This window comes from Pteronotus mesoamericanus, unplaced genomic scaffold (assembly GCF_021234165.1).
Source record: "Pteronotus mesoamericanus isolate MK-2021 breed Mesoamerican mustached bat unplaced genomic scaffold, CSHL_Meso_final contig_90, whole genome shotgun sequence".
Classification (NCBI taxonomy): domain Eukaryota; kingdom Metazoa; phylum Chordata; class Mammalia; order Chiroptera; family Mormoopidae; genus Pteronotus; species Pteronotus mesoamericanus.
Genome location: NW_026555277.1, coordinates 22,618,380 through 22,645,865, shown reverse-complemented (window position 1 = coordinate 22,645,865; position 27,486 = coordinate 22,618,380). Strand labels below are relative to the sequence as shown.

The following is a 27,486-nucleotide window of genomic DNA, read 5'->3' as shown; positions in this document are numbered from 1 at the left end:
ATGGTAATTATGTGTTGGATGGAGATGTTGGCTAATGCTTTGGTGATAATTGTTTTGGAATATATAAGTGTATCAAATCAATTCCTTAACTTACACAATGATGCATAGATATATAAATCTATATATCTATAAATCTGTATATGGGTGTATATACATGTGGAGAAAGAGACAAAGCGAGAAAGCTATCTTTTTAACACAACCAATGAATAATAGAGGACAATTTAACACAAGGATCATTGAAGGATGCTCACAAGACCTAAATCCTTTGCACAGCCTTGTAGGCCCTGTGTGTTCTGGTCCCTGCCCATCTCTGACCTCATCTTATACTCTGGAAGCCTCACCCTCTGCCTTCCTCCTTACTTCCAGCTGCTCTCTCTTCATCTGTGCCTTGTTCCTCATTCATGCTGACCCCTCTGCCTAAAATCCTTCCCCCTTACCTCCCATGCAGATCACCGCATACCTATATAAAGGCACATCTCCCTGTCATATGATTTTATAGTTTTTATCACAATGTATAAGTATATATTTCTGTGATCATTTGATCAACATGTACAGTTCTCTCTAGTCTGGAAGTTCCAGGAAGTCTGGAGCCTTGTCACACAGTAGGCATTCAAAAAATATTCACTGAATGGATTTTTAAAGAGGGAAAAGAAAAAAGGTGAGAAAGAACTTAGATTTGAAGAAGTTATCATTTTTTAATATGGAGGCTAGAAAAACTAAAACCCATAAAATGTGAGAATAGAGAAAATTGGAAGAATGTTGGGTCACATATGTGTGACACATATTTTGTATTAGAGTCCTTTGTAAAACCCACATAGTTAGCATTTATAAATGTTACGATTCAAAAACAGCTTTCCGATCTGTGTTGTCAGAAGTTCTCCATGTCATATCCCATTGCTTGTACTGTTTTCTCGTTATAATCTAAATACTCTTATATATAACAGTTCTATATGGAGAAGGCTACCTATTTTCTGACATAATTAGGGAAAAGGCTATACTGCATAATTAAATGTTCTAGTCAATAGAGTCACATTACACACATCGTACCCATATAATCCATATGCCATAAGTCTGATTACAATAAACTGTAGGTAACTCTCAAACTCAACTGGCCATAAATCGCCATTGATTGAAACATGTAAAGACTGTGCAGTGCTTCCGTGGTTATCATTATGATACCACTTACCGTTGCACCATGCAGTGCTCTAGTATTTGTCAGTAGCAGCTGCAGTGATCCCCTTGAGAGAAAGCTGGGTGAGCCAGGTATTGCTGAAGTAGATAGAGCATCCTATAATAATTGCAAGTTCTGTGAGATTAAGATCAACTCATTCTATTAAGCCAGATGAAAGAATACTTGCTAGATTTGACTAATAAATACATGTAAGTCATTAAAAATTGACTGTCAGCTTAATCTCGTGAAATCCTTAGCTCTCATGTATGTATTTACTATGTTTTAAATGTTTAGTTTTCAGAAGTGTATTTGGGAACGTTTTCTGTATTATGGCTCAGACTGCCATTTCAAAAATGCAATGCCCCACATTTTTTATATCTCTATAAACATTTGTGGAGTTTCACAGCACACTTGTGTGAACCTCAAGATGACTGTTTCCACTGTGCAGATAAGAGAAGCTGAAGCATGAGGCCATTTCTGCCTGTTTTCCAAAGATACCCCCCTGAGCCAGTGGGGCAGAGAGCCTGAGACAGAAAACATCTGTGTCCTCACTAAAAACATATCTGTGTACATCTGGAGCCTGAGAGGAGGGTAAATGGCTAAACCAGAGTTGGCTTTTCACACTTGCTATTACAGTCCTAACAAGGAGATCTTTGTAAGAAATGTTTACACAATGAAGTGGGTATCAAGGTGATTATGAGGATGAATTTTTACCTGTCTGAAATGCCTCGAGTATGCCTGATAGCAAGAAGATAGATTAGTTGTCTTCTCAAAGCCTTTTTAACAGTTATAATTCTATCCAGTGAGAAATCCATGCATGGAAAATATTTAAAGTGTTTAGTTTTCATTTCCTTTTCTTTTCTCTTACAGATCTATGCAGTTCGATCAGTTGTTCCCAACAAAAGCAATAATGAAATAGTTCTAGTGCTACAGCAGTATGATTTTAATGTAGACAAAGCAGTGCAGGCCTTTGTGGATGGTAAGTATGCATGTGCTCTGAACCTGAAGATGTTTGAACTAAATAATCCATGCACTTCTGAATATTTTTTTCTTAAAGGCATTGTATGCCAATTCATTACTAATACTTTCTCATTAAAATATGCATCTTTAAAAACATGTACATACTTAATAAACATAAAGTTTTTATCATTAAAAAACACTATATTTTCTAAATGATTCCAATTATAATGCTACTAATTCCATTATCTACCAATCATTCAGATTTGTTATTAAACATGTCTTTTATTTGATGGTGTCTTGTGAATGGAAGATAATATACCTCATTCCCAATCTGAGAGGATTGGTTTATTCTTTAAATCCTTACTTTATGATTTTGAATTTGCCTTATTAATAAAACATCAGTTCATCTTGTTTACTTCTAGAACCTTTTTACTTAAAAATTTTTTTTCAGACAGCCCACTGCCAGTGATGTTGTAGAATCTCAAATCTCAGAATATTTTTATCCCATAAATGTTTAATTCACTGCTTTAGATTTCCTGTAAACTATGGGGTAATTTTCTTCTCGTAATGAGATTAAGTTTTATATATGAACAAAGAAGATCTCATACCTATCCTTGGTTATCATAATTTCTTTTGTCCTGGTATTAGTTTCTATTTTGTAAATATGGACTAACTTAACATAATCTGTCAAATAAGGTCAGGGAAGACTTATCAGCACATTTCTCAATAGTATCCTATTTACTCTTATTAAGGACACTTTGACTTACTTACTTTTCTAGGAGTAGAATAATCTTCCCAAGTCTCTACAAGTGTAATTGCATTTCTGGCAAGGTCTTGAAACCAGGCAGCATGTTCACATTCTGAGGTCTGCAGTCAAGGTTTAGGGTCCTAATTGAATTGAAAAATGATTATCATTTAAAACAGACCTGCAAGCAGAACCATAGTGCATAGCCTTTCTGCTTTTCCCTGATTCATGGAGTAGCAGACACAGAATCTTAGTCATTAAAAAACAAATAGTAGAGAGTGCAATATTAGTCTGACTTTGCAACATTCAGTGCAGTTTGTCTCAAGAAAAGAATCTTGGAGCTATACACTTCCCGGCTCAGATAAACTCTTTACAGGTTTCACTTGCCAACATCAACCGTCTGGAAAAGAGCTGTAGGAAAGGAACAAGGTTATTATCCCCATCGCTCCCCACCTTCACTTGGATTGAGGCCCCCACAATGAAAGTTTTTATTACAAAGTGATTCTGATGAAACGCACAGATGCTCAGTAACTGATACACTGTCATCAAATCCATTTGTATTTAAATAGAGTGCATTGCTTGTCCTTCTTGAAATGTTCACCTTGTTAGTGTTGAGCTCTCACCAAGAAACAAAAAAGAAAACAACAAAAAAAAACAAACCTCATTGATCTCTGAGAAACCTCTTGTCATCTTGGTTGGGGACCAATCAGACAACTTGTTTAAAAAACACTGAGAATCAAAAATATTTTCTAGGAATCACTTATGTGGCATAATTTCCAAGTGGCCTAAAAATCTCCAAGCAGTTTTAGTGTGATTAAAATTTAATAATAACAGTTTCTTTTTTTTATTGTTGTTCAAGCACAGTTGTCTCCATTTAATAGTAACAGTTTCAAAATTCTTTGTAAACATGGACATTTCTTCTTCAGAATTACCCTCTAAAAGCTCAATTTTAAAAAATTACAATAGAATATATGTCAAAATGTGAAAACCAGAAGAATAATTGATTATTGCAATTGAAAGCAGGAAGCAACTCATCTCCTTCCTCTGATTAAAAAGGACATTATTTTAACACTTTCTTCAATATAAATTTTATTTAGAAAACTGAAGTTTAGCTATCAGCAAGGACTACCCTAATTATTAACCACTGGCACAACTTGCCAAAAAAACCTAATGAAAGTGACTTCCTAAAGTTCTTCCAAATGAAAATACTGTGAAGCCTTAATTCTCTGGGAAAATTAGAGAAAGATCAGCCCAGTTAATAAAAAGTCTAAATTAGAGCTTACTTTTAAGTACAGTCTTATTATTTCAAGTACATATAACTCAGAAAGCCTAAGAGGAGCATTGAATTGGAAACTTTGAATAGACGGGAATAATTAGGCTGTCTAAACTAATAGTCAAAGCAATATGGCCTCTGCTTATCCAACAGTGACAGTAGACTCAATAATTGGGACCCTACTGATTTGAAATTTGTTATAAAGACCAAGCTGAAGTTTATCTTTGTTTGGCCAACACACTCATTGTAGAGAACTATTAGTATAATGAGATTGTATGAGAAGGCTTCAATTGTTGAAAGATTATTATTTAAAAGCTACTCTTTTAGAAGTACCTGTTTATATTTTTTTTAAAAAACTGATGTATTCATTACCAATAAGTTATTGTTGAAATTGCCCCCAGCAAGCCGGAATGAGTGGAAGAACTTTGTTAGAAGAGGTGAAAACACTCCCTGTAGCTGACCAATGGTAAAACACTCCTCTTAAAATGTTGTGCCCTGTATCACGTCAAGCTCTTCCTCTGAGTCAGTGCAGTTCCACATGTGGGTGTGACTGGCATTGACAGATCCTGGGACTCAGTTCTCATTTGATGAACTACTTTTTGTTTCAAAGTGGACACATTGAAAAGACCACATCCCTTCCCTATCCACCGTGATGAGGGCAGAACTAACCTCTGTTCTCCTTATCATCCTGCCAGTCGCCAACAGAATGAGTGGAGGCAGAAAAAAGAGCAGGAATGGCCAAACAAAAAGCTGTGATTCATATGCAAAATATACTCAAAAATCCCGTGTTTGGTCAACAAGATTATAGGTATTTTGATTCATATATCAAACAGAACAATTTTAATTCTATTTATAGCAATGAAGCTATCAGAAAATTCACAAGATACATTTTATTTTCTTTAAGACAACATAATGATAAAATAAGTAAGCTTCATGTAGTAGGGTTTAATATTTTGATAAAACCAAGATCATGCAGTGAATTAAATGAAAATCTGGAAATAAAACACAAAACTGGCATTTTTATTAAGGTAGGATGTATCAAAACAAATGAAAATGCCAAGAAAAAAATTGCTACCAAGATGGAAAGACTGAGATGAATTTTGTATGGGGTTTTATTATGTGAATACACGTTAAAGATCCTTTGTCTTTGTCTAGGCAGTGCAATTCAAGTTCTAAAAGAATGGAATATGACGGGAAAAAAGAAGGTAAGATTAATATTGATTGTAAATTAGTAACATCTTCAATCAAAACTTTTATGGTTGTTATCATTTTAACAAAGCTGCCATTTTTATGCTTCTTTCAAATACGTTAATATATACACCCAGAAAGCTTCCAAATTCATGGCTCGCCAATTACCAGCCCCCCTCACTACTAATGCCATTGTTTTCTCTTCAGTGTTTTTAACCACCAGGTGTGCTTTAGAAGTCCCCGAGTTTTTCTTTTTAAGTATTAAGGGGAGCCTAGCCTGAGAATTCAAAGGATGCAAGACATTAACTTGCCCGAACATATCCTGTAGCGCAAAGGAAAAAATTAGGGAGTGTTTTAAAGATACTTGAAAAAGCTCTAAATATATTTTCACATGTTTTCCCAACTGAAAGCATCTGTCCAAAGCTGTGCTGAGATACCTTTTTGCTGAGGTCTAAGCTAGATTTTTTTTTTTTTTTTTAATAAACGAAGGGAAAAAGAAAATACTTTCAAATCATAGTAAAGGACCTGTTTTTCCTTCTCTAGAACCCTGGCAGATTCCTTCTTGTAAACAGAGGGAAGATGTTAACCTGCCCCTTTCAAATTATTTTGCCGTCTTGCCTAGTCACCAAGAGTGACTTTGGGACACCTGCGAGGTGTACATATGCACACACTGGCCCTCTGTCCCCAGCGCACACCTTCCTGATCTTGTGAGCATGCTCCGTAGCCCCTGCAGGGCACCTCCCTCCTTGTTCTCAACCTATAACCTGCCTCGTGCCTGCACGGAAAGTCTGCTCTTTTCAAAGTCACTGCCCTGTCCAGGGCCACTGTTCGCCAGCAGGGCCTTGCGTTCTGGGTATCATAGGATATGATGCACCAGTCTATCCTTCTCCGTGAGGGAAGATCACAGGCCTGCGAAACAGGTTTTAAACGAAACGAACAAGCATTATTATTGTACTTTCATAAAATCCCAAGGTCACTGGAATTATTTTTCCCCCTTTTTCCTCTTCCTAGTTTCTTCCTAGAAGAACAGGAAAAATTATGAGATTCTTTTTTCCTAGTCTTTGTGTGCCACCATCTTTGACAATCTCTGCTTATCTTTAATCATAGCTTCCCAGGCTTTTGTGTGAGATGAAGATGATTCACATGTGATTGAAAGGCAGTATTTACACTTACATGGAAAAATTTCTCTGATGTGAAAAAAGGAGCAGACAGCAGCTGCAGACCCAACTCATTACTGAGCCTCCCTCTTAGGGGTTCAGTGGGAAAATGGCTGCCCCAGCCCAGGAGACGTGGGGCTTGTGTGGGAATAGGGGCCGCTGGCCTTTCCCGTCACCCAGTGAGCGTACTTCCCTCACTTCTCTAGAGGGGCATTTACTCGGGGGCATGGTTGAGGTTTCAAAGGAAAAGAAAGGGAGCGGGGAGGAGAATTCAGAAAAGAAAGCTGTTCTTTTTATTTCTTTTCCAAATGCGTTGAAGAACAAAGCCACGTTGAAGTTCAGCCAGGACCCACGGATGCAGCAGGCGGACAGGGTGTGTCCTGATGGGTCAGCATCTGTTCTGATTGGCTGAGGCCTGTACCGTGCTGAACGTTAAGAACATTGAATATCCCCTGGATACAAAATCAAAGTCAATAAAGTATACAACATAATTAGGAACAACACCTTCCTCTCCTCTGAATTGTTATGTACATTGATCATTATGACATTTCAGGAGAGAAACAGTAAAACTGTCATATTGTAGTAACTCAGGTCTAAAAAATTGTAGTTGTCTGAAATGCAGGGTAGTGAAGCTTTGTAATGCTGTTCAGCTACTAGCCAAGGGTCCAGGGGTCCAGGATGCTGCACAATCTAAACCCAGTGGACACAGGTCAGTTTGGCATTACTTTGCAGCAGTTATCTGCTCCGGCGTAAATATTCATGGTGTTGATTTTGGGTCCTGTGGCTGCCTGGGATCTCCGGGTTGTTTGGTGCCTATTTTATAGACCCAACGTGGACTTTGGGGAATCTGCCTTTTATGTCCTCATTTTGCAAGGACTGGCCTGCCTTTTTCCTGCCAGTCGTTCCGTCCATCTCCCCTCCTCCACAGAGGATCATGACCTTAGTGTCCTCCTTGCCTCCCCCACCCTCATCTCCTCTTTAAGAGACAAGAGCTGTCCTCCAAGGACGTGGTAGCTGAGTTCTAGTTCTTGCAGGCCATGCTTGCAGGATTTCACTGCATTACCCACTTGTGCGGTGCCTCGATTTGCTCCAACAGTATGTCAGGATTTAAGCCATTCCCTGCTATTTTTTCCTTTTAGAGGAACCTTTTTGTTTACTACATTTATGAAGTAAAAGTTTCTACAACTTATTTTAAGAAAGAAAATATGTACTTACATTGGGTGGTTAATAAAGATGTAGGTGGTTCACGCATTCTGTTAGAAGAGCCAGGAAACTGTATCTATTTAGCAAAGAATAACACAAGAATGAACTCTATGCTTCATGTATTCACAATTGTAAACCTACTTTCACCACACCCTAATATATATATAAAAAAACATTTTATATAGAACGTCTTATCTTGGTCTCTCAGGTTCATCTTATATTTCAAGGGTCTGAGCTAAATAACACTATCTTCTCGTTTATGTCTCATTCTAGAACAACAAAAGAAAAAGAAGCAAGTCCAAGCAGCATCAAGGCAACAAAGATGCTAAAGACAAGGCAGAGAGGCCTGAGGCAGGGCCCCTGCAGCCGCCGCCACAGATACAGAACGGCCATGTAAACAGCTGCGAGAAGGACAGCTCATCCACTGACTCTGCCGGTGAAAAATCAGTCCTTATCCCTCCTGAGAAAGCAATCTCCACACTCGAGGAGACTTCAAAGGCTCTCCGTGGGGTCACAGGTCAGTAACTGTTAAGTTGCTTAGGAAGACATGGAAGAAAAGGATGCAAAGAGAACCTATCGGCTCAGCCATTGCTGCTGTTGATATTGTTGCCAGTGAAAGGCTGTTCTTCAGCGCACACGGATTCAGCCTTCCTGCAGGAAGGTGGGGGAAGGGAGGAGTGTAACGGGGCCCAGAATCAATGCTCGGCCTAGACCTGCACTCAGTCAAAGGATTGTGTTTTTTTCCTTAAAAACACAGTTCTAGTCTGTATTAGGATCATTAGGAAAATAGAAATCCCAAGTTTAAAGAAATTTTCTTTCTGAACACCTTTGTTGGGATAAGGGAGGGATAATTGGTGACAAAATGAAATGTTATTAAAAGGTAGTAATTTCTATTATGTGACAGAACATAATCTTCCAGGGTGTTAGAACCTGGAGTGTAAATTATTTGGGCTACAGCTGTATATTAATGAATCTACAAAGGCTAATTCTTAATCAATTCTGTGACCTTGGGTACATCATTTCATCTCTACTGTCCCATTTCCTTTCTGTAAAATAAGGAAGCTGTACTAGAATATACTAGGTCAGTGGCCCTCAATACTACCTGACCCAAAGCTCCATTTTCACAATAAATCTTGAAATAAAACCCATAAATAATATAATCTACCTAGCAACAGAGTTCCAGTGAAGTAAGAAATGTAAGAAATCTGAAACAACTAATATAGAAGGTTTAATAAAACGGCTAGAGGTTCAACCCACTTATAATGAATCACTTTGCACTTAAAAAAAGTACGCCACGCTAGGTATTGTGGACACTGCTTCTTTATATTTGACATGTGAATTAAGAGCTAAGGAAGCGTATTTGTAGGTACACAGGGAAGTGACCCTTCAGAAGCAGAGCGACCCAGGGGTGCTGGTTGTTAACTCAAATACCAGGAGAGCTGGTGTGCTTGACTGTGTGATTCTCTACCTGGTGAGATGCTCTTGGTAAAGTTTTGAACACCATAAAGTACAATCTTTTCTTAATTTGCACAGCTGAATCCTGAAAATCCAAGTAAGTCATAGAAAACCATAGGAAAACAGTACAAAAAAATACCTTGGGTTTGTATGTAAGGTGTCTAGAAGGAAATGAGAAATTTCAGGACACTGGGCAATTCTTTGTTGCGTGGGATTCCTGGGATTGTAAATCGTATAGAAGCCACCCCTCCCCTCCCACCCACATCACTTTGATAAATTTCAAAAACGTCCCATCAGTTTTTCAAAATGCCTCCGAAGAGACGGTAGATCCCTTGGTGAGAACCCATATATAAAATCTTGAGTTTATTGAATCTGCGACTTTTTAATCTCCTCTTCCATGCAAAGAAGTGTGCCAGAAGCCACAGTAGATTTAGAGAAAGATTTGGTATGGTCAAGACCCTGGGAGAATATCATTCTTACCTTAAAACAGAGGTTGTGTGTACTCTGGTGAGTCTACAGTTTGGGGAAGAGAAGTGCCGCAGCCGACTGGGTGATACAGGGAGATGTCAGGGAGCTGTCGGCACTGAAGGACCGATGGACTTGAAGCGGTAGAGAGGATTAGGAGGGTTAGAAAACAGTAGGGAGAATTTGACTCAACCCCCACCTGCTATATATGAGGCAGTGCTATCCTCTGATAAACCAAAGATGAATAAGACAGGGGGCCCTGCCTAGGCAGAGTTCAGTCTAGCAGAAGAGACAGGTGCAAAATATAAAATCACATGCTGACACGCACCACATCAGGGATGCAGTAAGGCAGCACTAAATAACTGACACACTATAAAACACACTAGTAGCTTTGTGGGTGGAGCGCAAAGCGCTAATTTTCTTCCATAAACACATTACCTAACAACTCTGTTAATAGTGCTGTGATTCAGGTAATCCTTAGTACACAGTGGTTTCTTAAAACCAGACAAGCAAACAACAAAACGAACCCATTTCCATTTAGAATCTGGATTTTCCAGGAATGTTTTAATTCCACTTTTATGATGCCTACTATTTTGAGAATGTTTTGATTTATAGTTAGGACAGGAGAAAGAAATTAAATAATCAAGTGGCAGAGTCCCAACTTTGCTTGTTATTGCTTTCTCATGAATTACTTTCAAAATCTAATTACTCAAGTTGCTGTTTTGATATCAATCATAGGCTAAAAGCCTAGCACATATATTTGTTCATTTACTGATAATTTATACCTTCTCCCTAAAACAATTTCAGTAACTCTATCAAGTATATGACTTTAAAGCAAATGCAATATTGAAGAGCTTGACTTCACAGAGGATAGCTGCCTTGAAAGTTAAGTACCCACGAGAGGAGTTCCCGTTCAAGAGGGCTGTTATAAACCCTACCATGAAACTTCCTGTGAAGATTCCTTTCATGCACAAAGCGCCATCCCAACAGCCCTCTCATCTTGTAAGTTTGGTGCGAAGGCATTGGGGTGTGTCAGCATTATTTTTTAACGTCATTGGTTCATTACAAATCTAGGCTTCATGTAAATTTTTCCATTAAAGAATCAATGATGGTAATGGAAGCTTACTAGATGTTTTTGCAAAAGGAAGGGACTCCTGGTTGACCATGAACTTCATTAGCAACCCATTTATTAAGATCATACATTTTGAAATGAGTTTGCGATCAGTTCCGTTTTTCTTCCCCAAAATAATGGAGATTATCAGGAAGTGGATGCCAAAACTGTCGGATGACTTTAAAATGCTCGCTCAGCCTGTTGGCAATCCGGAGATCTCTAACTGATGTTTCACATGTGGGTGTCAGATCGTGGCCATCCTGCCCCCCATTTTCTGTAGACCGCTGGAACCGGAAAGGATGGCACTGAGCCTTTAATCCCCTCATTTTATAGCTCAGGAGACCGGGGCCCCCCCACACTGAGCTGAGAAGATAACCCACACCCCTGGGGTCACACTCTTTAGTCTGCAAAAGTCTAACCCAAATCCATGTATTTTTACACATGCATTAGACAGTTATTGCTAAAGCCATGGGCTTCCTAACTCATAAATTATGTATAATTGAAAAATATATTGTGTGTTCACCACCCCAAGTCAAGGCTCCTTTCCTCACCATTTATCCCCCCTTTACCCTCTTCTGCTTCCCCTCACTCCCTTTCACTCGGGTAATCACCATACTCTTGTCTGTGCCTGAGGTTATTTTCTTTTTATTAGCTTAACCCCTTCCCCTTTGTCACACCCCAAGCCCCCTCCCCTCTGACAACTGTCAGTCTGTTCTCTGTATCTATGAGTCTGTTTCTATTTTGTTAGTTTATCTTGTTCATTAGATTCCACATATACATGAAATCATATAGTACTTGTCTTTCTCTGACTGGCTTCAAAATAAATGGTGGTGGAAGGGGACTTGACTTGGGGTGGTGAATACACAGTGCAATATGGGGAGGCTGTATCACAGAATTGTACACCGGAAACCTATGTAATTTTATTAACCAATGTCACCCCCAATAAATTCAATTAAAGAATAGTTTTTTTAAAAAAAAAAAGAAAAAAGAAAAACTAGGGAAAATAATCATAACAAAGCTGTATAATGACATTCTGTACTTGAGTGGGTTCAAAGGATGAGCCTAAAAGAAATCTCCAGGCTGCTCGTTGTAAGCATTTATCAAGCTTCCCTTTAATGAAACTGGCTCAAGAAAGCCTGCCCTGAGCGCTCTGCCGGGCAGCAGGCTGTGAACATGTGCAGCGTGTGTTTTATCTTTTTATAACACCTTGACATTCAAGATCTCTCTTTTTAAAAGTTTTATACAGAATCATTTTCTGGGAAGGGAAAAGTTAGCTTTAAGATATATGCAGGTGGTTCAGGGGTGTTAGTGTGACTTCCTACATGAAAAATAACCACCCAAAGCATCATCATTTCAGGCTGTAAATATAGCACTATTGAGTGGGACAATGCTGCTTGTCAGCACGTAGCTTAGAAGTTTGGGAGTTTGATTTAAACTTAGTACAAAATTACTTCTTTAAGCCTTGGAGTAGTTTTTTCTGGGTTTCAGAATTTTTAATAACAGCTCAAATGAGATCTTTTACATAATCCAATCAAGACCATCCCACATCCAAGTACAAAGCTGGACAAAGGGTAGATCAAGATGTATTCTTACCAAAAATAACACCAAGGGTCATTTTTATTTCTAAGGCGCCACCTGCATGTTTTAAGCGCATTATGACCTCAGGGTCCAATTTTCCCAAATGTTCCTCCTGCTCTGTTTTTCTTAAGTCTCAAATGGCCAAAATGTATAGGTGCTTATCACCTTGTAGGCCAGAATAATAAGAATTCACAGTCCCATGATGTCTTTCTGCCATTGGACACAATTCCCACTGAATAGGAAAGGAGCAGAACTGTAGGCCACCAACTGGCTCCCTTGAGGTCACCTTTGGGGCAGGGCTTTCCTTGGCTTCAGCTCCTCTCACCAGCCCAGCCAGCCTTCCTCTGTGTCTCCTCATCTTGTGATGCATCCTAGGAAGCCGGCTCTTCTGTTACCTGTGACTTGTCTCACACAGAAGCCTCCGTGCTGTGTTTGCTGACGTCCACACACTGGACTTCACTATCTGACCTATATCATTGAACAGGAGCAGCCTCGTCATTTTCCCTTGGCAGCGGAGATTCTGGGTTTCAGCCTGGTGCTGGCACAGGACTGCTTCCTGTTATTTTGGAATATGGTCTGCTTGTCCCTTATGTGTGCTTCTTATAAATAAAAGAAAACAAACAAACAAACAAACAAACCCACCAGACTCTTGCATGGTATTTTTATGGTATGAGGCTCCCCGCAGAATTCCAAGCAGGCTTTTTTATGCTGGTGTCCCTTCAGGATTAACTCCCCTGCTTCTCTAAGCCTCATATTGGACCAGAGAATTAGGAAAAATCAAAAAGAAGAAAGCAGCTCCCCTAGAACCTGAATCACAAAGCCAAATGTGTGTTTTCCAGGACTGCAACTGGTGCCAGCTCTCAAATGGAAACAATATAATATTGTAGCTAAGAGCCAGGGCTTTAGCCTCAGATGTGCTTGGATTCAAATCTTGGCGTCCTCACTTAACTAGGTTTGTGACCCTGGGCCAGTTAACTGCTCGGTGTCTTGGTGTCCTAACCTACAAAATGTGACTCCACTTCACCAGACTGGGGGAGCAGTAAGTGAGATACATAAAGAGATTCCCGCATCATCTGGCACACAGAAAACCCTCAAATCATTTCTTTAGCTATGTAGTCACTATTTTAAGGCATCTAACATGTGTCAGGAATTTTCCTAGAGGAAGTAAAGAAATCAACAGTTTTTACCCTCATGGAGTTTATGTTCTTTTGGGGGGATGGGGAAAAAGATGTAAGATAAACTAGAATATCAACTAAGTTATCAAGATAATTATAAATTATAGTAAATGTGGTGAAGGCAGCAAGTAAGAAAGAGACTAAGGCAGGGGTTGAAGGTTGTGCACAGCAACTTCAGATAAGGCCACAATGTGACTTGAGTGAATGAAGAGACATTTACGTTGAGGCACAAATACCTTAATTCAGGTTCTGTCACACCAGGCCTTGGTAGTCAAAGAGCCAATGTTTTATTTAAACCTTAATTATAAGGACTGTAGCTGAAACTCCTGTAGCGGTATAACCATAGATTTTATTTTAGTATTTTTTTAAATTAAAGATAGAATAGCTTATTAATATATACAGCCAACATTAACTACTGTTATTATAAACATGCATTTTGAAAGTTTATATTTTAAAGTGCATAAACATATTTTCATTGTTACTCCTTAATTATTATTCTAGCCTCTGAATACTGGGTGTTAACTCTTATGTATAGTTGTTCAGTCTCAACCTCGGCTTCCAACAGCACTGTGTCTGAGCTGTTCAAATAACATTAGGGGAAGCCTTAAGTTGCGTTTTCAATGACTTAGACCTGTTTCTTTTCCCTGTGTAAGATGGGACAGAAAGAGACAGATATGGGGTGTGTAGTGACATGAGGGCACAAGAAATACTGGTATTTTTCTGCCACCCAGGTGAAGCGAAACCCAGAGACCCTTCTCATCTCCTTCTTGTTCAAAAGCTACTTTTGCTGCAACCCTACAGCAAAAACACAAAACTGCCCATCTCTGAATAGCTGAATACCTTCCTAACTTTGCACCCGTACTTGTTAGGGGGATTTCAGTTACAAACAGACTATATTAAATGGAGTGCACTCCTTGCAAACAACAGAAGTCCTTCTGAAAATTTTTTTGAACAAAGATTTAAATGGTTCTATCAAAATGCAATAAGAATCAATCCTGTTTTGTGAGGAACTAAATCATTGAAACAAATCAAATTAACATGCCTACCTGCTGTTATTGACTGCTTTAATTCATTGACAGCCTTAATTCTTTGACTTTATTATCTATTACCTCTTAATATAAATAAACTTATAGAGGTATTAACGACATATAAGACTTTGTAAAGACAATAAACAAAACTAAAATATTTGTTTTCAATTAGAAAGTTTTCAGCTATATGCCCTCTGAGCTGAGTAAGTTAACAGGACTTGAATGAAATAATGAATTCTATCTGTACTTGATAAAGATGTTAGGAAAAGTCAGAACTGGCTGACACTATTTCTTCTGAATAAACCTATCTGTTTTGGTGTCTGTTCCAAAGTTATTGGTTCCTCTGAATATCTGTTAATTACCCTGTCATGTAGTGATAGAAGAATGATGAACATGAATGCGCAGTCAAGGTGTACAATAATTATACTGTGAAAAGAGTTTTCTTGGAGCTTCATCATAGACCATTATTCTCTAACATCTCAAGACGTTTAACTTTACTCACTGTTCTCCATTTCTTCATCTCTCTCTGACTTACCAACCTATTCATTATGGCTAAGAGCCCCATCACTCCAAAGTAATTGTTCCCACTAAATTTACCATTACCTCCATGTATTGAATATAGTAGATATTTTTCTTTTTAAAAAAGAGAGGCGTTTATTTTTCTTGTGCAGAAGGAGGAGTTTAGAATTGGTTGGGTGGTTACTTGGTCATCAGGGACCTACACTCTTTACATTGTTTTGCTCCGTTAATATGTAGGCTTTCATAGGCAGTGCCTCATGGCTCAAACTGGCTGCTGAAATGCCTGCAAACACATCAGCTTTTCCAGGCAGGAGGCAGGAGGCAAAGGGGATGGAAGAGATACATTTTCTAGATGAAACAGCCTTCTTTAAGAATACTCACCAGCAGACATTTTTCAATTTTTACTTTCCGTTTTTCTTTTAGGAGGTTTCAACAGTATTGACCACTCTATCCTTAACCATTCTCTTCTTTTTCCCCTTTGGTTTCTATGACTTGACACTCTTCGTTTTCCTCTCCATCTTTATTGCTTCTCTGTTTCCTTGTATGGTCATTCTTCTCTATCTCACTGTTAATTGTTGAAGCTTGTTGCCAAGGCTTGATTGGTTCCAAATCCTTATATAAAGCTATACTCTCTTCATAGATCATTTCAACTATGCCCTAACTTTAAGGTAAGCTGGCTCACAAACTCATCTTCCCAGTTCAGGCTACTCTCTGCACTCCAGACTCTTGCATGATATGTTCACTTTGACAATTCAAAGCACTTAAAACATGATCTAAATGAACTCATGATCTCCCCAGTTAACTTTCTTTTAGCGTATCTGATCTTACTGTACTGTCTATCCCATTGTGCAAGTCGGAAGTATAGGTATCAATTATGACATTTTCCTCTCTTTCACTCCACATTTTAAATTAATCACTAAGTCTTATCAATTTTCATTTCCAAGTAGTCATAGAATCCATCCATTTTTAAAAATAATTTCTCTATTGTATTATTACCATTTAGTCCTCTAATAGCCCCTCTTTGCCACAATCACCACACTGTTGTCCATGTCCATGGGTCCTTTTTCCTTTTTGCTCAATCCCTCCGTCCCCTTCCTGCCCCCACTCATCTGTCCTCCTGCTCTCCATCTATGAGTCTGCATTGGTTTTCCTTGTTAGTTCAATTTGTTCATTAGATTCCGTATATGAGTGAAATCATATGGTATTTGCCTTGTTCTTCCTGGCTTATTTCACTTAGCATAATGTTCCCCAGGTCCATCCATGCTGTCACAAGGGGAAAACTCTCTTCTTTTTTGCAGTCGAGTAGTATTCCATTGTGTAAATGTCCCACAGTTGTTTTGTCCACTCATCTACTGATGGACACTTGTGCCGCTTCTGTATCTTGGCACTTGTAAATAATGCTGTGGTGAACATAGGGGTGCATATGTTTTTCCAAATTAGTGTTTTGGGTCCCTTAAGATATATTTCCATAAGTTGGAATCCTGGGTCAAAAGGCAGATTCATTTTTAATTTTTTGAAGTATCTCTATACTGCTTTCCATAGTGACTGTACAAATCTGCGTTCCCACCTACAGTGCAACAGGTAGGGTTTTCTTTTCTCCAAATCCTCACCAGCACTTGTTGTTTGTTGATTTATTGATGACAGCCATTTTGACAAGTGTAAGGTGATATCTCGTTTGCATTTCTCTGATGATTAGTGACATTGAGCATCTTTTCATATATCTATTGGCTGTCCGTATGTCCTCTTTGGAGAAATGTCTATTCAGGTCCTTTGCCCATTTTTCAATTGGGTTGTTTGTTTTTTTGGTGTTGAGTTTCATAAGTACTTTATAAATTTTGCATATCAACCGCTTCTCAGATGTATTGGCAAATATGTTCTCCCATTCAGTGAGTTGTATTTTTATTGTGTTGGTGTTTTCCTTTGTTCTGCAAAAACTTTTCAGTTTGATGTAGTCCCATTTGTTTATTTTTTTTCTTTTATTTCCCTTGTGTGGGGAGATAGCCAATAAAATATTCTTATGAGCTATGTCCAAGATTTTGCTGCCTATGTTTTCTTCTACAATTTTATGGTTTCAGGTCTAACATTTAAGTCTTTGATCCATTTTGAATTTATTCTTATGTGATATAAGAAAGTGGTCTAGATTGATTTTTCTGCACATACCTGTCCAATTTTCCCAACACCATTTATTAAATAAACTATGTTTAGCCGATTGTATGTGCTTACTTCCTGTGTCCAATATTAATTGACTATAAAGGTGTGGGTTTATTTCTGGGCTCTCTATTCTGTTCCATTGATCTGTATGTCTGTTTTTATGCCACTACCATGCTGTTTTGAGTTCTTTGGCCTTATAGTATAGTTTGATATTAGGTAGCGTGATTCCTCCAACTTTGTTGTCCTTTCTCAGGATTGCTATTGCTATGTGGGTCCTTCTGTGGTTCCGCATAAATTTTTGAAATAATTGTTCATTTCTGTGAAATATGTCAGTGGGATCTTGATAGGAATTGCATTGAATCTATAGATTGCTTTAGGTAGTATGGACATTTTAATGATATTAATTCTTCCTATCCATGAACACAGTATGTGCTTCCACTTACTTGTATCTTCTTCAATTTCTTTCTTTAGTGTCTTATAATATTCCAAGTACAGGTCTTTTACATCCTTGGTTAGATTTATTCCTAATTATTTTATTCTTTTTGAAGCAATTGTAAGTGGAATTTGTTTTTAATTTCCCTTTCTGTCAGTTCGTTATTGGCATGTAAAAATGCAACTGATTTCTGTATATTAATTGTGTGTCCTGCTACTGTGTTGAATTCATTTATCAGTTCTAGTAGTTTCTTGGTGGAATCTTTGTGGTTATCTATGTACAGTATCATGACATCTGCAAATAGTGACAGTTTTACTTCTTCCTTTCCAATTTGGATGCCTTTTATTTCTTCTTCTTGTCTGATTGCTGTGGCTAGGACTTCCAGAACTATGTTGAATAAGAGAGGTGAAAGCAGACATCCCTGTCTTAGTCCCAATCTAAGGGGAATGCTTGTAGTTTATCCCCTTCGAGTATGATACTGGTAGTGGGTTTGTCATATTTATTGGCCTTTACATATGTTCCGTCTAATCCCATTTTGCTGAGAGTTTTTATCATAAATGGATGCTAGGTATTATGAAATGCTTTTTCTGCATCTATGGAAATAATCAAGGGGTTTTTATCTTACATTTTGTTTATGCAGTGAATCACATTTATAGATTTGTGGATGTTTATTAATCTTGCACTCCTGGAATAAATCCCACTTTATCATGGTTTTTTATCTTTTTGATGCATTGCTATATTTGGTTTGCTAATATTTTGTTGAGGATTTTAGCATCTATGTTCATCAGGTATATTGGCCTATAATTTTCTTTGTTAGTATTGTCTTTATCTGGCTTTGAAATTAGGATAATGCTGGCCTCATATAGATAAGTTTAGGAGCCTTCCTTCCTCTTGAATTTTAAGAAACAGTTTGAGAAGGAGAGGTTTTAGTTCTCAGAATGTTTGATAAAATTCACCTGTGAAGCCATCCAGTCCAGGGCTTTTGTTTGTTGGGAATTTTTTTTTTTTTTTTTTTTTTTTTGGATCACTGCTTCAATTTCAGTAGGTGTAATCTGTCTATTCAGATTCTCTGATTCTTCCTGATTTAGTTTTGGAAGATTGGATGTTTTTAGGAATTTACCCAGTTCATCCAGGTTGTCCAGTTTGTTGCCATATAGTTGTTCATATTTTCTTACAATCTTTTGTGTTTCTATGGTGTCAGTTGTTATTTCTCCTCTTTCATTTCTGATTTTATCTATTTGGGTCCTTTCTCTTTTTTTCTTGATGAGTCTGGTTAAAGATTTATCAATCTTGTTTATCTTTTCAAAGAACCAGCTCTTGGGTTCATTTTTTATATCATTTTTAGACTATTTTGTTTATTTCTGCTCTGATTTTTATTATTTCCTTCCTTCTAGTCACCTTGGGCTTTGTTTGTTGTTCTTTTTCAAGTTCCTTTAAGTGTAAAGGTAGATGGTTTATTTGAGCTTTATCTTGTTTTTTGACATTTGATAATGCTATGAATATCCCTCTTAGGATTGCTTTCTCTGTGTCTCACAGATTTTGGATTGTTGTGTTCTCATTTTCATTTGTTTCAAGGTATCTTTTGATTTCTTCCTTGATCTCATTGTTGACTCATTCATTGTTTAGTAACAGGTTATTTAGCTTCCATGTCTTTGTGTGTTCTAAGTGTTCTTGTGAATGATTTCTAGTGTCATTGCATTGTGGCCAGAGAAGATGCTTGATATGGTTTCAATATTCTTAAATTTATTGAGACTTTTTTTGTGCACTAACATGTGGTCTGTCCTAGGAAATGTCCCATGTGCTCTTGAAAAGTATGTATATTCTGCTGCTTTGGGGTGAAATGCTCTGAAAGTATCAATTAAATCCATTTGATTTAGTGTGTTGTTTATGGCCACTGTCTCCTTGTTGATTTTTTTGTCTGGAAGATCTATCCATTAAAGTCAAATAGGTACTAAAATACCCTACTCTGACTGTATTTCTGTCAATCTGCCCCTTAATGTCCATCAAGATTTGCTTTACATATTTAGGTGCACCTATGTTAGGTGCAATAATGTTTACTAGGGTTATAGCCTCTCGTTGTATTGTTCCCTTTATCATTATATAATGTCCTTCTTTGTCTCTTACTATAGCCTTGATTTTAAAGTCTGTTTTGTCAGATATGAAGTACTGCTACCCCAACTTTTTTTCCTTTCCATTTTCATGAAATATCTTTTTCCATCCCTTTACTTTTAGTCTATTTGTATCTTTTGATCTGAGCTGGGTCTCTTGGAGGCAGCATATGTATGGGTTTTGGTTTCTTATCCATTCAGTTACCCTATGTCTTTTGAGTGGAGCATTTAAACCATTTACATTTAAGGTGATTATTGATAGATACATGCTTAATGCCATTTTATTGTTAGGCTGTTTTCCTCTGCTTTTTTTTTTTTTTTCTTCTTTCTCTTTCTCTTCTTCTTAAAGTAAGCCCTTTGACATTTGTTGCAGTACTGTTTTGGTGTTAAACTCCTTTAGTTTTTTCTTGTCTGGGAAGCTCCTTATTCCTCCTTCAATTTTAAATGATAGCCTTGGTGGGTTATGAGTCCTTGCTTTTCATCACCTTGAATATTTCACACCACTCCCTTCTGGCCTGAAATGTTTCTGTTGAGAAATCAGATGACAGTCTAATTGGTGCTCCCTTGTATGTAACTACCTTGTTCTCTCCTGCAGCTTTAGGATTCTCTCCTTGTCTTTAAGGTTTGACATTTTAATTATGAAGTGTCTGGGTAAAGGCCTCCTTGGGTCCAACCTATTTGTGACTCGGAGTTTCCTGGACTTGTGTGTCTTTTTCCTTCACCAGATTCGGGAATTTTTCAGTCATTAATCCTTCAAATAGGTTCTCAATCCGTTGCTCACTTTCTTCTCTTTCTGGTATTCCCAAGATGCAAATGTTGTTATGCTTCATATTGTCCAAAATGTTTTGTAAGTTCTCCTCATTTTTTTTTAAATCTTTTTTCTTTTTGTTCCTCTGCTCGGGTGTTTTTTTTTCTACTTTGTCTTTCAAACCACTGATTCAGTCCTATGCTTCATCTAACCTACTGTTTATTCTTTCCACTGTATTATTTATTTCACATATGGGGTTCTTTATTTCTGACTGGTCATTTTTTATGGTTTCTATGTCCTTTTTAATGCTGTTGCATATCCTTATAATCATTACTCTAAACTCTCTATCTGATAAGACTATACTTTCAGGGATCATTTCTATAGTTTGTTTCTATCTGATACATTGTTTGCCTCCATTCCATCTAGTTCTTCTTCTGGAGAATGCTCTTGTTCTTTCATTGGGATCTGTTTCTTTGTCTTCCCGTTTTGGCTGCTTCTTTGTATTTGTTCTATGTATTAAGTAGGTCTGTAAGACTCTGGTGCAGCCATAAGTCAAACCCTGTCTCTGACTGGCCCTGGGCAACCTGCTTAGAGTTATCAGTGATCCTCAGTGTGTGTTCCCTCTGCTGGGCCTGCGTGTGTGCAGAAAGAACCAGGCTGTGCACCAAGGCCAGCTTTACCCAGCACCAGGCCTGCAGACAGGTCAGTTGAAACCTCAGAGCTCCCAGCCATCCATCTCTGCCTGCAGCTTTCAGTAGGGTTGAGTGAAAGTCTTCCAGCTGTATTCTTCAGCAGCAGGGCTTAAGCACCACAAGGTGGGGCAGAGTTATTCCTGTGGGCAGGGCTATTGCTTCCCCTCAGATTGATGCTACTTGGACGGCATTGCTCTGACTGAGAGAGATGGCTCCTATAGTATGGAGAATGACTCAGAACAGGGACCTTGGTGGCTGTTCCTTCAGCTCTCTCCCAATAGCCACCAGCCCCAGTCTCTCCTCAAATGTCTCTAGTCCACTCTGCCCTTCCTCTGCGAGAGCCCAGGGTAAGTGGCAGCAAATGGAATTTTGTGTGTTGGCCCTTTAAGAGGCTCTTTGAGTCTCCAGCTGTCCCTCCTTGGCAGACAGAAACCTCACTGCTTTTCACAGCCTTATGTTATTTGGGTTCCTTTTCCAGTTCTGGTGCTGTAGGCTGGAGAGCCCAGCTTAATGTTTAGACCCTACATTTCTCAGGGGAGCTCCCTGGCTGCTGAAATATCCCTCTGGAACTTCAGCTGCCACCCATGGGAGTCCAGCTAGCCCTTTTGCACACCCCTGCACTCTCTACCAGTCTTGTTGTGGTGAAGTGGCTTCTTCCATCTGTTCGTGGTTATAAGACTTCTCTCCAGCTAGTGTTCAGGTGGTTATCCAGGATGATTTTTCTATGATTTAGTTGTAATTCCAGTTTGGTCCTGGAAGGAAGTAGTGTAGCTTCCACTTACTCCTACGCCTTCTTGGGTCTCCCCATCTATTTCTCACTATCTCTACCCTTTTCCTTCCCAGCAAAACAACCATCCTCTCTTGCCTTCACTGCCACAATAGTCCACTCATTAATATCCTAGCATTCATTCTTGTTCCCCTTAAATCATTCTCTATCCTGTAATCTTTTCATAACAAAAATGAGCTCTTAAGATAAAAACCAAAATCACCTTGGCCCAGCATAGTCTGGGCCCTGTGTTCTGCTCCAGTGTTGTTGTATGGCTTGCTCATTCTTAATCTCTCTACTCAAGCCATGCTGGTCTCCTTTCAGTCCCTCACTGGCCATGTATATCAGTCAGGTTCACATGAGAAGACAGAGCCACACTGGTTATTTGAGTGAGAGGAGTGTAATGTAAAGAACTGCTAACTAAAACAGCAGGAGGTAGTTAACTACTAAAAGGATGAGTGAAGACTCTAAGGGGTCCAGACTTAGCAAGAAAGTTACTATCTCCAGAAAGATTCAACAATAAAGGTAATAGGACTAGGATCGTCCCCCAATCCAAAACTGGCATTCCTTGGTATGTAGCTACCAGGGAAACATGAAGGCTTATAGTGGGGAGAAAAAAAGAGACTTGTCACAGGGCATGGACTGAGTTCTTCTGTAGAAGAGATCTACCATTGCCAGAGGATTTAGAGAGACTGGAACTGCTCAAAACCATAGCCATGGTTGGGGCTGAAGCAGGGACCACTCATGACAGTGGCTGCTTCCCATGATGAATACTAGTAATAATAAGGACCAGAACCTAGATGTATGTTCCCATCCTTATAGGCTTGCAAGACCACTTTATTGCCCTCTACTGACAAAGTTAACATGCTGCAAGCTGGGAAGAGAGAATTGTTTACAGGGTCCAGTTCCAGTATCGCAAAGCAGGGTGACGGGAGAGAACAAGTAGATAACTGGCACACAATGCGTCCTCCTGCCTCCAGTGTTCTCTGCCAGGGTCGCACTTTCCACCCTCTTTGCCTGACCAGTTCATGTGATTTTAAGTGAGCTTAGGATGCACTTTCTGCCCTCTTTGCCTGACCAGTTCATGTGATTTTAAGTGAGCTTAAGTGCTTTTTCCTTGAGGAATTTTTTCTTGCTATCCCTAAGTCAAGATGCTAATTGCATATTTCAGAATACTATGTACTTTTCTTTCATAACATTTATCACAGTTGGAATTCTACATTTGTTTGTGTGGTGATTTGATTTATATGTCTTCCTATTGGACTGCAAGTTCTGGAAAGATAGGGACCACATCTGTCTTTGATCACCACTGTATTTCTGGTGCCGAGAACTGGATATAATAAGCGCTCGAACAAGAATTTTTCATGTCCTCTGTTGAATTATTAGTGATAAAATATGTAGAGAAGTGTAGTTGAATTGGTTTGTCAAGTTGCTATGCCACTTTTTAAAGGTAATTAAAAGTTTTATATTTCTGTTTTTAAAGGAAATTTATACTAATTAAAGAAATTTAAAATGCAATAAGACTTAAGGAAAAATAATAATTCTACCTCCCAGAAACAACCACTGTTAAATTTTATTTCAGAAATTTTTAAATGCATATATAGAGGTGTATATTTTTTCAAGTATCATATTATAGTATATGAAGTTTTATATTTTTTTACTAACATAACATTATAAACATAACCTCATATCATTATGTGTCCTTTAAAGTAATGTATTTATGAATTTGCCATATTTCTTTTAATTATTACCAAACTATTGTCCTTGTAGATTTTTTTCCATTTGTTTGCTGTTATAAACAATGCTGTACTGAACATATCTTGTATATAAATCTTTACAAACAACTCTGATTATTTTCTTGGCATATTTCCCTAGAAGTGGAATTATTACATTCAAAAGGGTATGGATATTTTGGAAGTTCTTAATATATTGCTGTCTAGAAAAACTATACTAATCTCATTTTTTTATTTGTAAAATTTATTCATGGGAAAATAGATATTTAAGATATTTAATTTTCATTTATACTTCTTCTTTTGTGAATATTTAAGAATTTTGAGATCAGTGATCAAAGAACTACCAAAATATTATTATCAGTTATCATAAAACACTCTCATAATCACTTAAGTACTTTTAAGAGAATGGTAACATGCTTTAAGTACAAAGACATTAGGAATTTTAGACAGTTTTATAACAACAAATTATAATTTGTTTTTCAAAATTTTAGGTAAAACTACTCTACAGTACTAAATTAATCATTATCAAATGACATGTTTTACTGAAATCATATGTATGGGACATTATGAAACCACCTTAACTCAATGAGTTAATTATTTTAGAACTACTCTATGTTTAATACAGTTTTTAAAGTTAGATTTGAATACTTCATTTACTTCTTTCAGTCTACTTATAGATACATAAAGCTTTCACTAAAAAGTAAAAACTAAAGAGGAAAAAGAGTTTACAGAAATTTTGAAATATGAACACATACATGGCTATACATATATTATGAAAATCTTTGAATCCATGTTCATGCATTTCTCCCAAGAAGATTTGTTTTCTTTGATGCTGTTAACAAAAAATGACCACCACAGTTTATGTTCTGCTATGTAAAATAACTCAAGTAAAGGACAAATTAAATATGTAAGTTGACACCAAGATTTAGTCCCTAGAAAATTGAAAGTCCTCAGTATTGAAAAGTTAATTGTGAGAACAATAGCAGGCATTACAGTTAAGTGTAAATGGATACGAATTGACTGGAAAATAATTCATCAGTGCATATCAATAACTTTTTTAAGAAAATAAAAAGGCATGCATGTATTCCTTCCTCACAACCCCCACTGAATTTTTTAATGTAGTACAGTAATGAAGAAAAAGGAAAAGAAAGCTTCAGTTAATAGAAGAGGGAAAGTAGGTGGAAGAGGATTGACAGATGAAGCAGAGTATAGGGAGCTACAGCACAGAATTACAAAGGAGCGAGCTTTGGCCATGAGGAGGATGGCTGCCCAGCAGAGAATGGAGAGGCTTTGGATTTAGAGTCAGAAGACAGGGTGGAGGGCAAGCTTAAGAAAAGAGGTATGTCTTGACCCCCCTGGCTCAGTTAAGCATCGTCCCACAAACTGGAATGTTGCAGTTCAATTCCCAGTCAGGACACATGTCTGAGTGCAGGTTCAGTCCCCATTTTGGGTGCATATGAAAGTCAACCAACCTGTTTCTCTCTCACATCAATGTTTCTCTCCCTGTCTTTCTCCCTTCCTTCCCCTCTCTCTAAAAAAATGAAGGAAGGAGAGAAGGAGGGAAGGAGGGAAGGAAGGAAGGAAGGAAGGAAGGAAGGAAGGAAGGAAGGAAGGAAGAAGAATAGGAAGGAAGGAATAAAACAAGGGAATTAAATGAAGGTATTCTAAGAAACAGTCCATTATCCCTATACCATCTCTTCTACTCCAGCTTGTTCTATAAAATGCCTAATATTTACCTTCAAGACAAAAAAAAAAAAATAGCAGGGGAAGAGAGCAGAGCATGATCTAGTATTTTAATAACCTATTAGAACAAAATCAAACTATTGAAGGAAAATAACAAAATCCAACATATTTCAATGTGTCATCCACAATGTTCAATACCCAATTTTTAAAATTACTAGGCATTGGAAAAAGCAAGAAAATGTGAACTATAATTAAGAGAATAATTAGTCATTAGAAGCAGACCTATAGATCACCCAGATATTTGAGTCAGCAGACAAGAATGATAAATATGCTAAAAAAAATTATTGGAAAAAAAGATTAATATATAGGATAAAGAGAAGGAAAATTTCTTCTAAAGAGAAGGAAATGGAAACCCTAGAACTAAAAAGTACAGTGTCTAAAAAAAATTTTTAAAGTCATCAAATGTACTTGACAACAATTTGGGCAATGAAGAAGAAAGGATCTGTGAGCCTGAGGGCACATCAAGAGAAATTATCCAAATTGAAGAATAGAGAGAAAAAGATTTTTTTAAAAAGAAAGAAATAGGAAGAATGAGACCAGCATAATCATATCAAAACCTGACAAAGTCATTACAAGAAAAATTATATAATATTGGTCATGAATAAAGAAACAAGCAAAATTCTCAACAAAATATTTGTAAATTGAAGTGATATATCATTGCCAAGTGTACTTTTTCTCAAGAATGCAACATTGGTTTAACATTTAAAAAACTAATCAATGTAACTTACTTTGTTAGCAAATAAAGGAGAATAACAATATGATTATCTCAAGATGAAGCAAAATAAAATCACTTGACAGGGTAAAAACTTCTAGCAAATTAGAAATATAAGAGAACTTTCTGAAAAACATGAAATATTGTACAGCTGATATCATACTTAATAATAAAATATTGAATGCAATGATCCAAGATCAATACAAGGATGCTTATTATGCATTGTATTAGCATTCCTAACTGCCCAACAGGGCAACATTGGAAAGGAGAAGTCAAACTTCATTTTCATTATAGCCTATGTAGAAAATTTTAGAACATCTACAACAAAACAGAAATAGTAGTCGCTACATTTAAAAAATAAAAAGAAACTGGTAAATTAAATTGGGTAATATATTTTGTCTAAATTAATATACCCAAAATATTATCATTTTGACATGTGATCAATATTTTTTAAATTATCAAAGATATTTTTTGTACTGAGTCTTTAAATTTTAGTGTGTATTTACACTTACAGCACATCTCAATTGAGACAAGCCACATTTCATGTGTTCAACAATCACACGTGTCTAGTAGACACCTTATTAGACAGTGCTATGAATCAACATTAAGTCAGCCACAGTCCATTGACGTTTGCAAGTGGATTCCAGAAATGCAGAGAATTGTTGGTACTTCTGGCCTGTAATGTTAGAGGAAAACCACTATATCCAGGAGAGAAGTCCCACTATTCTAATGAACCTAATTCTGTTATAGGTGAATAACTCCGTACCAACTTTCATCTGAAAGAACTCCAGAGTTTTCCTACACTTGAAAATATATGTGCAAATAGTATATCAAGTAATCTTTGATAACTTCACATCATCCCAGTGTTCAATGACCCCACCAATGTTGAAACAGATTTTCAAGGCCCTCCTCCAAAACAAAAACAAAAACAAAAAACTTCTACTCAAATTTCTCAATAAATATATGTTGAATGAATGATGAACTGAACCAATAGCCCACATATCAGTTTTCTGATACACAAACAAAATATTTTCAACTCTCGGTTAAGTGAGCCTATCCTCATTTGCATACTTGTCTTCAGTAAAATTCTTTTGCATTTCACATAATAATTTTCTTCCTTAGGTCATTACTTCCATCAGGTTATCATATAAATCCCCTTATTTTTAAAAATAAGACTAATTTACTACACTGTTCACCATGAGCTTTATTTTAGTTTCTCAATGTATAATATTTTATCAGGGCTGAATCTTAACTATGATTTAGAGAGGGAAGGAGTTGGAACCAGCCTATACTTAATTACTGTTTTAACAAAACATTTATCGACTCATCAGAAACTTAGTTTTTCATCATTTGCGGTAGAATTTTTCCAGGT

The 27,486-nt window shown here is 37.4% G+C and overlaps 1 protein-coding gene and 1 pseudogene across 10 annotated transcripts in view; both read left to right on the top strand.

The window, feature by feature from the left end:
• Window positions 1-27,486, top strand: part of SPATS2L (spermatogenesis associated serine rich 2 like) — a 159,975-nt gene that overhangs the window by 95,544 nt on the left and 36,945 nt on the right. For all 10 annotated transcript variants that reach the window (XM_054585872.1, XM_054585866.1, XM_054585864.1 and 7 more), the window contains 3 exons: window positions 2,042-2,150; window positions 5,305-5,354; window positions 7,971-8,214. In XM_054585872.1, coding sequence (XP_054441847.1) covers window positions 2,042-2,150; window positions 5,305-5,354; window positions 7,971-8,214 — 403 coding nt within the window. The remainder of the gene's footprint in view (window positions 1-2,041; window positions 2,151-5,304; window positions 5,355-7,970; window positions 8,215-27,486) is intronic.
• Window positions 20,822-20,907, top strand: LOC129080802 (uncharacterized; annotated as a pseudogene).